Below are 14,965 nucleotides of genomic sequence, written 5' to 3'. Positions count from 1 at the left end.
CAACCCCAGTACCTCAGAATGTGACCTTATTTGGAGAGAGGGTCTTTACAGAGGTGATCAAGTTAAAATGAGATTATTAGCATCAGACCTGATCCAATGTGATGGGTGTCCTTATAAAGAAGGGAAGGTTGGACACAAACACACATAACAGTGAGAATATCATGAGAGGATGAAGACAGAGATCATGTTTGTTTCCATGAGCCAAGGAAAGGCAAAACTCACCAGCACACCCTAAGAAGCTACAGGGAGTGGCTTGGAGCAGATTTCTCCCTCGTGGCCCCTGGAAGGAACCAACTCTGCCGACACCTTGAGCTTAGACTCCCAGCCTCCAGAACTGTGAGATAACACGTTTCTGTTGGCAAAGCCTCCAGTTTGTGGTGCTGTGTTACAGGAGCCCTAGCTTCCTAGTACTTCTCCTGCTTCCCACATGCCGAGCTGTTCAGTGGTTTCCTGGGATTCTGAGCTGTCTGGGGGCAGGGAGCACGCTGGGCGCTTCATTAGTGTGCTCATAACCTCTGGCCCAGTGTCGGCCTCTACTGTACAGAACAAATAAGCACTAGCTGAACTGACTGCTGGATGTCACCCGGTAGCCGTAGGGCAAGTCACAGGGAGGGTGGTGGCGGTGTGACCAATACCACTTCTCCCCTGAGACTGCATGAATCAGAACTCCAAATGAGTCAGAGCAGACTTCTCCACAGCCAGCTTACTGCTCAGTTTCCAGCAAAGAAACAATATCACATTTTAAGAAATTATAAGAAATACAATTTTCTTCTTAGTATTGCTAAGGCTTCCTGCTACTGTTCTGAAGACACACATTTAGAGATAACATTATTCTTATGCTTCTGTTTTCTTTTATTGTAAGAAAACAAAACAAAACAAAAAGAGAAATTGAATATGTATCAAAATATCCCTAGCAGTATTATTTGTGAAACTGGAAACAATACCAATGTTCAGCAGCAATAGGTGGGGTGTTAGGCAAGTAAGAGCAGAGGAATACAGCTGACTGACTTTATAGCTATATAAAATTACAAACATGTAGACTACGTTAATAAACTTAAAAGTATATGCTGAATAAAAGTATGCTGAAAAAAGAACTAATTACATAATGTAAAACTCCAAGATCACTGATCCCTTTAATTCTGAAATCTGTCCAAGTGATATTTTAAATTTCTTAGCCTATCCTAAGACTATGACATACACAATATTTCTGCCTTTGTAAAAATAATTGCTGTCTAGATTACAATAGTGTTCTAAATATAAAAATAAGAATTATGCTTCCAAAATAGCTTTTAAAAAAAGGCTTCAGCTCAAAAGGGAAAAAAAGGGGCTGGAAAAAGCCCACTGTGGATTTTATTATCCATTAAGACTGTTGTAATGAAGTTTTTTGTTTCTCTGAAATTACTTTACTATGAACACAGTAGGAAAAAATCATGGGCCATGTTTTGACTAACCTGCTCAATCCCGAGGATGTATTTTAAGTTAGTGAGTAAAATACAACCGATGACATTAAAAACTTCAAAACTGTCTTAGAGGTCAAAAATGAATAAATTTGATATATAGTCTTTACACATAATAAATAAATATTCATGAAACTTTTAGATGAATAGAAAGATATTAAATTCCCTTATATTAGATATGCTTTCATTCTAGTGGAACTGAAGCTAGAGTCTCTTCTCAACTCTGCAAAAGCTGATCCTCTGCTTCAAATCATTAAGAAGTTTATAATTAAGAAGTTTAAAAGACAATTTCCAGCCCAGCCCTATAAGTTTAACTTGTGATATAATCAAATGTTTATTTTTTTTTACCCTACTCAAAAGAACTACTACATTTCAGGCACTTGATATCAATATCCATCTGTTTATATAGCACGATTCTCTAAGAATAAAAAAATGTAATGCATTTAATATTTTATGTACTTCTTATATGCTACATTATAAATCAACTAAAATAGTACTGATAAAAGAGGCAGGAGTCTGCAACTTACTGGATATGTACAGATCGGGGGGAAAAGAATGCGTGCGTGTGCATAGAAAGAATAATAAAGCAAATGTGACAAAACGTTATTAGTAAATCTGGGAAGAGGATTTATGGTAATTGTATTATTCTTTAATTCTTCTGTTAGTTTGAAATTACTTCAAAATAAACAGCTATATCTTGTTCTTGGGTGAGATGCTAGGGTGAAGCAGGAGTATCCCATGCCAAGGAGTCCCTGACACAACACTTGTAAGTCAGTCAATCCCTGCTGAAACACCCCTGAGGATGAAGAGTGCAGGCTGTATGTGAACGTTTATATACTGCCTCTACCTGAGAAAGGATTTTTAAGATGGTTTACAATAAATGTCACAGATACAAAAAAAAAAAAAGAACTGGAGCTAGAAAAACTAGATTCATAATAAAGAAGAATTTCCGTAATAACGGGGACCAACCCGTTTTACAAGCAGAGGCTTGTAAAAGGATATCTCGGTGCATTTTACAAGCCTCCGCACCGAGATACCCTATTTCATTTGCTGATGCTCCATTATCAGTCTATTTGGGCATGACCTGTCCTTTATCACCTAGCTCTACTGATCTGATCTCTCCTGATATACCACAGCACTGGCTCTGCTGTTACTTCTTTACTGCAAAGGTTGTGAAACCATCCATCTTTCTACTCCGGTCCTGAAGATAGTCTATACCAGGGTTTCCCAAAGTGCAATAAGCCAGCTCATGTTAGGTAATATTCATTCACACAACTCATGTCGTTCAGTTACCTTCAGTGTAAGTATTTATTTTTACAGATATTTCTAATACATAGCAAGTGATGTGACCACTGATGGCAGTAATAAAAATTCTTTTTAGAATATACTTACTTCAGTAAATAGAAAAAGAGGCAATTTAAAGAAAAAATACTTAAGTAAATAATAAAGCAGGGATATGGCACTTGGAAAAGTAAAGGATGTAAATTATTGAGGTTCAGAAAACACTGATGCTATGCACTTAACATTTTCAAAATCTGACTTACAAAGCTAAAGAAGTTAATTACACGATTACAAATTATATGAAAATTCTTACAGAAAATAACTGGCTAAAATCAGAGTTTCTTTTATATCAGTAAAGATATTTTAGAAAGCACACTCATGCTCTTTTGAAAGTATAGTAAAAACTCAAATAGATATGGTAAATTATCATTTTAACATTGTTTAAAAAAATTGGGGTCTCAATATAAATATTTTAGTCCATGGAAAAGTCTGAAAAAATTTGAAGAGGAAAATGGTATAACTTACTGAACCCCAATATTTATTTATACCTTTCTGTGAAAACAAATATACTACTCTGATAAAAGCTCTAGGGAAAACTTGCAAGTGTACATTTAAGCTATTTTAATTCTTAACAATCTTATGGGATGAAAAAATGCAACCTGCCTTTAAAGAAGAACCCCACATATTTGGTTCCAAAACACCAGGTTCCTTACCAAAGGCTGTTGGGGCTGCATCGCTTGGAGACCAAGGGTCTGACTCTGGGGCTGTGGGGGCTGCTGGGGCTGGGGGGGTTGCTGCATCTGGAAAGAAAAAGGATTAGACATTTAGAGAGGGTAATATATTCCAATCCCCTCCCCCATATACCTTTTATCTAATTACGCTGTTGCAATGAAAATGATATACACCTAGCTCCTGCATCACTGTCTTGACAAACATTCATCTTTTAAGGGCAAGACCTAAATCTGTTCTCTTTGTAGGCTTCTTGGGACTACCACAACCCCAGGGAGCTCTTCTTTCCGTCATCACTGTCTGTACTGCCCTCTGCTGTCCAGGGACATCCTTTATACTTACTGTTTTAACACCTTTCACGTTATCTGCTCTTGCACATACTTTATCCTATCTTATACCAGAGGGTTGGAAAAGGACTAAGTAATTACCGTTTTAGTCCCTATGACAATCTGGAGGAACTTGTGAAGATTAATTTTTTTTTTAAAGGGAGAAAAACAGGAAAAAGAAGAGGAGCAATTCTTGAAGATTAGAATATTTTTTTAAAAGGAAGATGTATATGTGGGAAGTTCTGACAAAAAATACCAGCATAAAAACAAATTATGTCAGTGACCGAGTTGGTGTAAATAAAGAGCCCTTAGAAAACACTTCCAAATCACAGAAGAAACACACATTACTCATCCACCATGTGGGACACAGAGGAGAGGAAAATATTAATAGGTGGTTTGTCTCGGTGACCTTCAATGTGTCCTCCACCCAGGCACTTCATTTTGATGATGACAGTGCTGGACTTCTTTTCATCCTTTGCATTTCCAACTTGGTTTGCATACTATCCCCCAAATTATTTGTCTTCTTTAAGGCAGGGTAATAAATAGCTATTACCAGATGGTATTTCCCACTAAATGCCAACACTCATGGATATGGAATCCTAGCAGGAGGTCTGGGCAGGGTCACTCCCAACTGAGACAATGCAAGTGGGACCAGAACCATAATGATTGCAATATAAAGCCAATTCTCCATTTGGCTTTCTGTGAATTCTTCCAAGAAAAATCCAACCAACCTCATAATTACCAATTTGTTCCTTTATGAAGGTAGTCAGTCACCAAGAAAAGAGTAAGTATAATCCTGAGGCAGAAGCAAATCCCTTTTCTTTATCTCCAGGGAATTTGTAGTAATGAAAAAATTACCAGAGGGGCATATTAGGCTACTTGGGATAAAAAAGTACATATTAACCAATAAAAAAACACTTTCAAAATTTGCAGCCTTGAAAAGCAATGTAAGACAGGAAGTAGGAAATAATGTAATAACTTTCCTTCGTGACTAGGAAATGAGAAATTTAAAACAAAGGGAAATATAAATATCAGTTCTATTAAGTTCTGAAACATATCTTCAGAAGCTGAGACAAAATTATTTATGAAAATATCACTACAGCTATTCTTAATATTACCAAATGAGTGCTTTACTTATATTTTCTTACTGAACTCTTACTACAAATTGAGTTGCAACTTAATAGCATCTTACAACTAATGACATTTTATAATTGTAAAACCATTTTTCTGGAGGATTTGTGTTGGCTTCTGCCTATCACCTGGGGGTACTGTCAACTAAAATTTTTTGGATCACACTGAATTCAGACCTCAAACACACTTGAAGTTGTGGTTCAAATTCTCAGGGGAGGCATTTTTTCTTCCCTCCAACCAGGGTCAAGGTTGAGATATGCATGTTACTTTACTGTTCCTTTCTGTATGACATTTTTACTGAACTCATTCCAAGAGTATAGCTTTGGTTACCCCGGTTCTACTAGACCCCCCATTTTTGGTGGTGTTTTCTTTCTTTCTTAGTAACACATAAAATGAGAGTGCATCTCAAGGTGAATTACTGATAGAGTCCACTGTGCAGACTCATCAGACAATATCCAATCTAGTAACAAAGGACAAACTTGTTAAGAATGAAGATAAATGGAACAGGTAAACATAAATAGCCTATATTTCCTAAATGAGTAGGTTAGAAGCAAGAATGTGTCAAGAGGAGGAACGCTTTATCTAAGGTACTTAAATATTTACATCAAATAAATGAAGGATAGCTCTCTGGATTTTACCAGAGACAATATGAAATATGCCACCTACGTCACTCCAACTTCAGAGCTTAAATCAGAACAGAAGCGTCAGAGATAATTTTTTGGATTACAGACAGATCCCTCTGGGAATCTGATGAAAGCTGTGGACAGCTCAATTTTGGTTTTGTTTGTTTTCAAACACACAGAAGAAATTCTGCATTCAAATTGCATGGCCTGTAGTTAAACAGCGAGTGGGTGAGCTGACGCTCACAATATACATATATATTAAGATATAGGCAGCCAGTTACCCTCTCCTGAACCTCTATGAAAGGGGAAGGCCGTTCTGCAAAATGCACCCTCCTGCCCATAACCTGGCAAAAGCACAGAGAAAGGAAGACCCTGGCCAAGTTGGAACTAAATTACACCAGTTGAGCTCCTAGGCTCAACTACACGGGGTTCCTTGGAACTTAAAGGCTCTTTAGAGTGCCTCTTATTTCATAGGACTGCTGAGAACCCCTCATGCATTGCCCTCACCCCCACCTGGAGGAGCCTCTGCTGCTGTCGAACCTGTGGCTGCCTGGGTCTCATCGGGTCCTGAGGCAGGGGCACTGAAGGAAGGCTTGGATGTGTGGAAGTCAGCACCGCATCGATTCCTCCACCTACCAAAGGGCTCTGCTGAAGGGACTGATGATTCAGTCTGGTAAAAAAAATACAACTTGGTTTCACACCCAGGCAAACTGTCGTATTTTCAATCAGTGCCAGTGGCACATTACGCACGTTCACAAAGAAACAACTGTGTTCAGTATTCAACTGTACAATTCACATGCGATAGAGACCAGTGACTAAGATCATCTAGATTTCCATGGAGAGATGGAGTCACTGGACAAAAGACAGCAAGCATGCTCACTACTTAAGATAAAATTGCAATCGTGTTTAAATCACTTCTTAAAAATATTTTAATTGTTTTTAATAATAAGTGACATTATTTGAGCATTTGCTCTGGAGACGGCACAGCGGTAATGAGAGTCTGAAATGTATTATTTCATTACTCCCCACAGCAACCCTTTGAGGTCAGCAGTTTTATTATCCCCGTTTTATTTATCTAAAACTTTTAATTGAAAGATAGTTGACACTTGTATTTGGGACAGTGATTTGGAAATGAGGAACACCTCAATTTTGGTTTTGTTTTATTTTCAAATACATATAAGAAATTTTGCATTCAAACTGCATGGCTTGCAGTTAAACAGTGAGTGGGTAAGATTCAACAATTCTATACATTATGAAATGCTCACCATGATAAGTGTAGTTATCACTTGTCACCATACAAAGTTATTACAATAGTATTGACTATATTCCCTATGCTGTACTTTTCATTCCCGTAACTTACTTATTTTATAACTAAAAATCTGTACTTCATAATCCCCTTCACTTATTTTGCCCATCTCTCTGCCCTTTTCCCTCTGGAAACCACCAGTTCGTTCTCTGTATGTACACTGGTCTGTTTCTATTTTTTGTTTATTCACTGTTTTCTTAGATTTACATATCAGTGAAATCTTATAGTATCTGTCTTTCTCTGACTGACTTATTTCAGTGGCGAAAACTTATCCTTTTTATGGCTGAGTAATAGTCTGTTCTATATATACATGACATCTTCTTTATCCACTCATCTATTGATGGGCGCCTGGGCTGCCTCCATAGCTTGGCTATTGTAAATAACGCTGCAATAAACATAGGGGTGCATGGATTCCTTTAAATTAGTGTTTTTGTATTCTTTGGGTAAATACCCAGCTGTGGAATTATTGGATCATATGGCAATTCTATTTTTTCTTCTTTGAGGAACCTCCATAGTGTTTTCCATAGCAGCTACACCAATTCACATCACCACCATCAGGCCACAAGCATTCCCTTTTTCTCCACATCCTTGCCAACACCTGTTATTTCTTGCCTTTTTGATCCTAGCCATTCTGACTGATGAGAAGTGATACCTCAAGTGGTTTTGACTTGCGTTTTCTTATCCCTATTTTAAAAATGAGACAACAGAGAGCTAGAGAAGTAACTTCCCAAAGTTATTCAGACAGTCAGTAAAGAGCACAGGTGGGATTGAAACCCACAACTGTTGAGCTCTGAAGTTCAAGTTCATAGGCAATATGCTTTGCTGCCACTTATTAGAATAGTAATAAATACAATGCATGTTTTTCCGATCTTATTTTCCCAAATGTGTTACCATCAACCGTGCCAACTTTCCAAGCTGTAACAACTTTGTGTTGACGTACAGCAACTGATTGTAACACATGGAAGCTAAACTGCTGTCTACTATAATGTAAAATTTTGCATGAAACTTAATTCTTCTAGACCAATGCTATCCGACAGAAGTTTCCACGATGCCTAAAATGTTCTACAGTTGTGCTGTCCAATAAGATAGCTACTGGTCTCCAGGACCAGTGACATAATTTCTGGGTCTCAGTGTGAAACAAAAACACAAGGCTCCTTGATCAAAAACTAGTAGGATTTTCAAGATGGTGACAGTAGACCATTACACTAAGCGTGGGATCCTTCTAAACACAGTGCACTGTGTGACTGCACAGGTCCCACACCTTCAAAGTTGGCTCTGCTCGGCTGCATGTGGCTATTGAACACTTAAAATGTGACTAGTGTGACTTGAGAAACTAAACTTTTAATTTAACTTTAGTCTTAATTTAAACAGCCACACATGGCTGGTGGTCACCATGCACTATGTCTATGGGATTCAATTATAGCAAGAACTGAGAAAGAATCTTTCATGATCCTCTGTGCCAACCACACCTGAAGCAGAAAAGGTGGAAACTAAAATATAACAAAACTCTTATGGGCACCATGCACAATGAGCATTAATCGATCACAGACTTTATGGCTCCAACCAATATATTCTAGTAAGGTACTGCTAACAATAATCAGCACTTTTTTCATTTTAAGATATTTTTAGCCAAAAATCTTTTTAAAAGAGCGGAAAACACTGCAGCTAACATACTGGCATCATCTAAAACATTACACCCATACTATGGCAGATGTGAGTTTACACGGGCCTTGAATGAAATAATCCTCTATCTGGATGCTACTAAAAATGAGATGACAGAATGCAAATTATATGCAAATATGCAAGCTCATAAAAACAATTATAAAGCACCATGCCCTAGACAATGTCTAACAAAGTCAGGAATTCGAGTGTCTACTACTGTAATCATTATTTCCACATGTATCACCTCTGAGAGCCAGTCAAGGACTGCAGGTATGGTGATGCCTGCTGCTGAACATAGCCACTGGGCGGCTGCTGCATCTGTCTGAGTCTTTCCATTAGCGCCGGGTTGGAATGTGCGGCCGGATAAGTTCTGGAGTTATAGTTGGGAGAGAGGACCACGCCACCAGCCTGCTGCTGTGGGGTCTGCTGCAGAGGCATCTGTGTTCCGTACATCGTATAGCCCTGGGGCATGGTCTGCAGGTGGGCACAAGAAGTCAGTGTTTTAATTTACCACCAACTCTGCTATCACTAAGCTATATGGGGCAAAAACAAACCTGGGAGGAGTTCCCTGAAAGTCACTGTTCTCAAAGGTTCTTATAACTCAACATATGAGGAGGACAACTCTGGAGGTAAGAGGGTGGCGAGAAAGCTACAGAATGAACTGGTTGGATCATGATTCATCAGAAATTTCAATTAAAAAAAAAAAATCGAGGGGCGCCTGGGTGGCGCAGTCGGTTGAGTGTCCGACTCTTGGTTTCGGCTCAGATCATGATCTCAGGGTCATGAGACTGAGCCCTGCATAGGGCTTCCCGCTCATCATGGAGTCTGCCTGGAATTCTCTCTCCTTCTCCTTCTGCCCCTCCCACTCAAGCTCTCTCTCTCTCTCTCTGATAAATAAATAAATCTTAAAAAACAAAACATGAATCCTCATTTGGTTAAAAGATCAGTTTTAGAATCAGTTGCTTACTTTGAGGGAAGGAAAGACATGTTTCTGTATAGAAATAATCAGGCAAGCATCCATACCTTAAGTGCACAGATGACATCAATGTTCAACAGATCCCAAGCACCATTAATTTCATTTCCAAAATTAGAAAGAAAAGCTACCTATTTCCAATGTAAATTAAAATGCTGGAGTACACTTTCCTGATATATAACTATACCTACACCTTGGATCTGATGAATTTGCCTGTAGTAATTAACCAGTTACCAAAAAACAAAAACCAAAAAAAACAATACCTTAACCCCACAGTAAGGGTGTATTTGGAGACTATTTGATATCCTCTAGTCCTGGTTGGACTATAGCCCTTTTCAGCACTCTACCAATACTCTGAATATTTAATTTTTCTATTCAATATTAGTATATGAGTGCCTGTTCCCCTAAATCTTGACACCTAATATAAATGAAAAACCTGAGGTTCTGTTGGGTGACTATCTGCAAGTTATAGAATGGAATGCTGATTGAAATAGAAGAGGCCTGCTCTTCAGTCCTCAAAGAACCACACTCTAAGGTAGTCTAATGGCTCTGACTTGGAAGACAGAGTAATGCATAATACACTTCCAGCGAGCAGCATGCATGGATCCAGCTGTGGGGCTCAGTGCCCATGAGAACCAACCTCAGACTGCCTTTTAGCTATGGACACAGTGTGAACTGTTAGCCCCACTGGCAGTCTTGCCAACATCCCTGGGCTCCTAATTGTGAGGGAGACAGAGTAAAAGTATAGAGATGCAGAAACCACAAAATTACCAGGAAAAATAGCCCAGGAGATGCCTTATATTGAGGCAAGTCTATCATTTGTTGAGTGGATCTGGTGCTATGCTGGTTCCACAGGTTGTCCTAAATCCTCACATGCTCATCTCTATTTTGAAGGAAACCAAGACACAGAATAACTTGCACAATATTACACAGCTGGTAAGTTGCCAGGAATTGCACCATGGTCTGATTCCAAGGTCAATTACCTTCTTATTCTACCATGATTCCTCTGCAAACCTATCTTTTAATATGATAAATTCAATCATGAATTACATCGTTATTCATTATAACATACAATAAGCACTCTGGGACTGTGAAGCATTTCAACATCTACTCATTATAAGTAGAGAGGTTATTTGTAATTTTTAACTCCAGAACTTTCTGAAATATTTTATGCTCTTTAAAAAATCAGTCAATCCTAAGGCTTGTTGATCACTGGTAATGCTTTTTTTGAGATGTCAATTATAATCTATAAGCAGAAGTACTATGTTCTAGACCCCATAAAGAGCTGATATCCTATTTACTTGGTTTCCCACTTCAAATAAAGAACAGTAAAAATCCCAGCAGCATCTACAAAGCAAATGCAGATACCTGTGCTTGCTGCAGCCCTGGATACTGGGGGAGCTGAGGGGAGGGCCGAGCCTGTGCAGCAAAGAGAGCAGCCTGGTCCCCTGGTGGGCCCTGGAAAACAAAGTCGAGGTAGACTCTTGATCATAACAGCAAGAACTTGATTTGCACTCCTGGCTAATAAGCCCGATAACCCATGACACCAAATCTTATTAGATGATTATACAACTTGGAGATTTCCAAACTGCCTTAAATATAACTTCTCATCAATTTTCTATGTGTGTAGAGACTATTAAACTTATTTCTTTCAAAGACTATAGAGGTTTCCAACAGTAACAAGCGAAAATAATCTGATGGTCTACTTATCAGAGAGGCTCTGAGATAGCTTTCCTGTACAGCCCAGGATATAAATGCCCCTCTAGACTGAAACTCATGAGCCTCGAGTGTGAAATCTGAAACCACAGAGATGTACCATTCTGTGCCCATAAAAGAAAGAGAACATGTAGTACATAGAAATGCCACATACAAATTTCATGACTTTTTTAATGAAGTTTCTTCATAGTGACCTAAAAATTATCTATTTAACCACGTAGTCAAGAGATGAATTTGGTATCTCCTATGACTAAACATCAACTAGAATATAATCAATAAAAATTTATAATACATCAATAGCAAATATAATTCTAATGAACTACAATATAAAGCCAATTAAATTCTGCTTACCAGTCCTAATTTAATACATGTGTTGCCCTTTGAAAAATAAACATATTTATAAGAGCAGCTGTATGGGTTTTATGTTACGGTGTCAGAAGTTATTTCATGGAAGCTTGCAATAATCATCACAAAAAGAGCTCTAGCTTCCAACCATCCCTAGATTTTTACAGGACTTACTAATTATAAAGAATGGGGTTTATTTCAAAATATTTTACTACTGTTTTATTGAACAGATATCCTCATTTTTCAAAAATGTTAAATTATACTTACATAAAACCATTTAATGTGCTTGGAAAGTAGTGTAAACTCTTCTAACAAAGAGAAAACTAAACATTTAGAGAGCAAACACCAACAATTATTAAACAGCTATTCTACACCAGAGATTCGACTTCATGTTCTTACTCCCATTTTCTCACAGGAACTCTGCAGAAAGGGAGGATCATCCTCACTCATTTTCTTCAGAGAAAAAGCCAGGTTCAATAAGCTTAAGCAGCTTAGCAAGCTCACCAAGATAGACCTAGCAGAGTCATTATCTGAACTCAGGGCTCTTGCCATTATGACAAGATGTCTCCATATGTGATATTAAAAATGGAAATACTTAAATCTTCATTTGGTGCTTATCCTTTAGTGACAAAGAGCCTCTACAACTCACTCTAATAAAAAACAGAGAAAGAGGGGCGCCTGGGTGGCTCAGTCATTAAGCGTCTGCCTTCGGCTCAGGTCATGGTCCCAGGGTCCTGGGATTGAGCCCTGCATCGGGCTCCCTGCTCCGCGGGAAGCCTGCTTCTCCCTCTCCCACTTCCCCTGCTTGTGTTCCCTTTCTCGCTGTGTCTCTCTCTGTCAAATAAATAAAATCTTAAAAAAAAAACAAAAAACAAAAAAAACAGGGAGAGAATCTCTATTAAGACTTGTTACTGAAATATTGAAACCAAATGTATACATCCTATGGTAAAATTCTTTCTCTGATCCTCATATAAAATCACTTGAGGGCACTTCCTAAGGTGACTATCCATCCATCCATGGGCCAAACGCAAGTTTCTGAGAGTGCATATAATAGCTTCAACAAGAATCTAAATTCCCAGAATAGGGGGACCATAAAGATACCCTCAGCTTTTAGCTGATTGATCTAAGTGCAATTATGTCTGTATTTACTTGGGTCTAAGGAAAATAACCTCAGCTCCTTCTATGAGAACTCATTCCATGGCAGCATGGCCACCCGGGACCAACAACTCTTCCCCTGAGAGTATCTGAAAGGCTTTTGATCTTCCAAACACTGCCAAGGAGTCATTAGATGAACCACATGGTTAAATGCCACTCCTCGAGAATCCGGGCTCCCTGACAGTGCCCTACAAGGTCTCTGAAACACACTCTTTTGCTTTTTTGTGGGGAGAAATATTTGCACATTATCCTTTTTACAGAAAGGAAGAAAAATGAATTATTTACATGTGAGTTAAAATCTTGAGATCCATAAGTAGTTTACAATTCCCACACCCTGCTTTGTCTTAGAGGGGAACAAGATGTGATCTGTGTGTGACAGCCGCATGCAGATGCATAAGGACAGATTTTTCATACTATTCATTCTTCCTCTGCTTATTGAAGAACCCTACGAAAGGAACTATGACTTACATGTGGAGTAAACTAGAATACTAATAAGGGAAATAGCTGTGTTACTGGGCAACACTCTTACTGGCAAGTAACATTTGAGATCACGGACACTTAAGAAATAGGAATTTAAAACTATTCTACATAAAAAAAAAATCACAAAATTAACATGTAAGGTAAAATACTAACTTTCAAAGAAAAAGAGAAAGGGATAAGAAATCTCACATACAGTTTTTACAATGTAAAATTCATGCATTCTGTCATTTTTGTCTCAAGGAAAACTATTTATTTATGAACATACTATGCTCCTTCCTACCACCAATTTTTCCTGATTTATATAAGATAGTAGGTAATAATTCAGATCTGCAATATCCTTCCTGGGAAAATCAAATGCTCCGAGCTGGCCAGTAGTCCCCATGTACTCTGTGCATGGCTTTATCATCATGTTTCCTTGAATGAAAGATACCCCAGTCTCTCCCACAGAACTGAAATGTCCTACTTTTGGTTTTCCCCAGAATAATGCTAGAAACACATTATATCAATAATTGTACAAATTACTGATGTTGAATTTGTTGAATAAGGAATGAATAAGAGAAGTTCTTTAGTGAATTTTAATTTTTAGCATCTATCATTCTAATGATTACTTATTTATACCTGCATTAATATCTGCAAAATAGCTCAATTTCCCCCTCTTGATTTATTCTGCTTAATTGAAACAACTAAAGGAAACATTAAATTCATATTTTTAGGGGCATCTGGGTGGCTCAGTCGGTTAAGCATCTGCCTTTGGCTCAGGTCATGATTTCAGGGTCCTGGGATTGCGCCCCGCTTCAGGCTCGCTGCTCAGCCGGTGGGGGGGGGGGAGTGGTGGAATCTGCTTCTCCCTCTCCCTCCTCCCTCTACTCATGCTCTGCCTCTGTCTCTCTCTCTTTCAAATAAATAAAATCTTAAAAAAAAAAATTAAAAAAAAAAAGTACACATTTTTGTGTGAGCCAAAGGATAACTCAAGAGGCCGGTTTTTAACCAAATATTTGTGTCTAGCCAACTGACATTTGACTTTGAGCACATCACTAGAAGAGAAAATAAGACATGTTTGTGCCCTGCTCAGGCTCCCTTGGCTCAGACACCTGACTTACGTGTGCTAAAGGAATAAGCCGCAGTTAACTGGGAAGTTCTGGTAACTACACAGACTCATCTCTACCTTGTTACCTGAGGTAAATTCCTACATGTGTCTATGCACTTTGCTTTGGGCTTGCCTCTCTATAAGAAACAAATCCACTGCATTTTTTTTTTCAACTTCCACTTTCTAAAACCTTAAGAAGCTGTGCTATGTTCCTAGCCTTTATAAGAACAATTCTCTCTTACTGCTTTATTTAGAGTCAGACAAGAGAAGTATCTGAACTCAAAGAGATGGTGACTCAAAGGCCTTTTGCATAATTTGAAATAAATGCATCCAATAAGTTTAAAATTCTTGATAAATTATTCTCAAACATAATTTTCATTCTTCTGGGTCTTGTTCTCTTCACTTAGCAATTACTCCCCCTCAGGCAATTGAAAAAATGTGAAGACCTCTTTCTAAAAGAGAATTGGTTATGGCTCCAATTAGCTGACAGTAAGCATGACAATCAGCATTTCAGGATTAGGGATTTTCTATTCACTCAGTTCACCAGCAATGAATTTTTGAAATCCCTATTTAATCACTTTTCAATGGTGTTTAAGTGTCTCAAGTAGAGAGACAAACTGTACCTAAAAAACCACAGCTAGATTTTGTGACTTTGTTTCTGATAATGCTGATTTAGGGATAATAAGAAGTCCCC

The 14,965-nt window shown here is 38.2% G+C and overlaps 1 protein-coding gene across 1 annotated transcript in view; it reads right to left on the bottom strand.

The window, feature by feature from the left end:
- The window catches only part of MED12L (mediator complex subunit 12L), a 317,050-nt gene that overhangs the window by 8,385 nt on the left and 293,700 nt on the right, over positions 1-14,965 (bottom strand). Inside the window, exons 39-42 of the mRNA XM_034997061.1 lie at positions 10,857-10,946; positions 8,760-8,989; positions 6,061-6,217; positions 3,452-3,538 (exon numbers count right to left, since the gene is read on the bottom strand). Coding sequence (XP_034852952.1) covers positions 3,452-3,538; positions 6,061-6,217; positions 8,760-8,989; positions 10,857-10,946 — 564 coding nt within the window. The remainder of the gene's footprint in view (positions 1-3,451; positions 3,539-6,060; positions 6,218-8,759; positions 8,990-10,856; positions 10,947-14,965) is intronic.

Source organism: Mirounga leonina, unplaced genomic scaffold (genome assembly GCF_011800145.1).
Source record: "Mirounga leonina isolate KUSES-001 unplaced genomic scaffold, KU_Mleo_1.0 Mir_115, whole genome shotgun sequence".
Taxonomy (NCBI): domain Eukaryota; kingdom Metazoa; phylum Chordata; class Mammalia; order Carnivora; family Phocidae; genus Mirounga; species Mirounga leonina.
The sequence above is the reverse complement of the archived record's forward strand: the minus strand, read 5'-3'. Positions and strand labels throughout refer to the sequence as shown.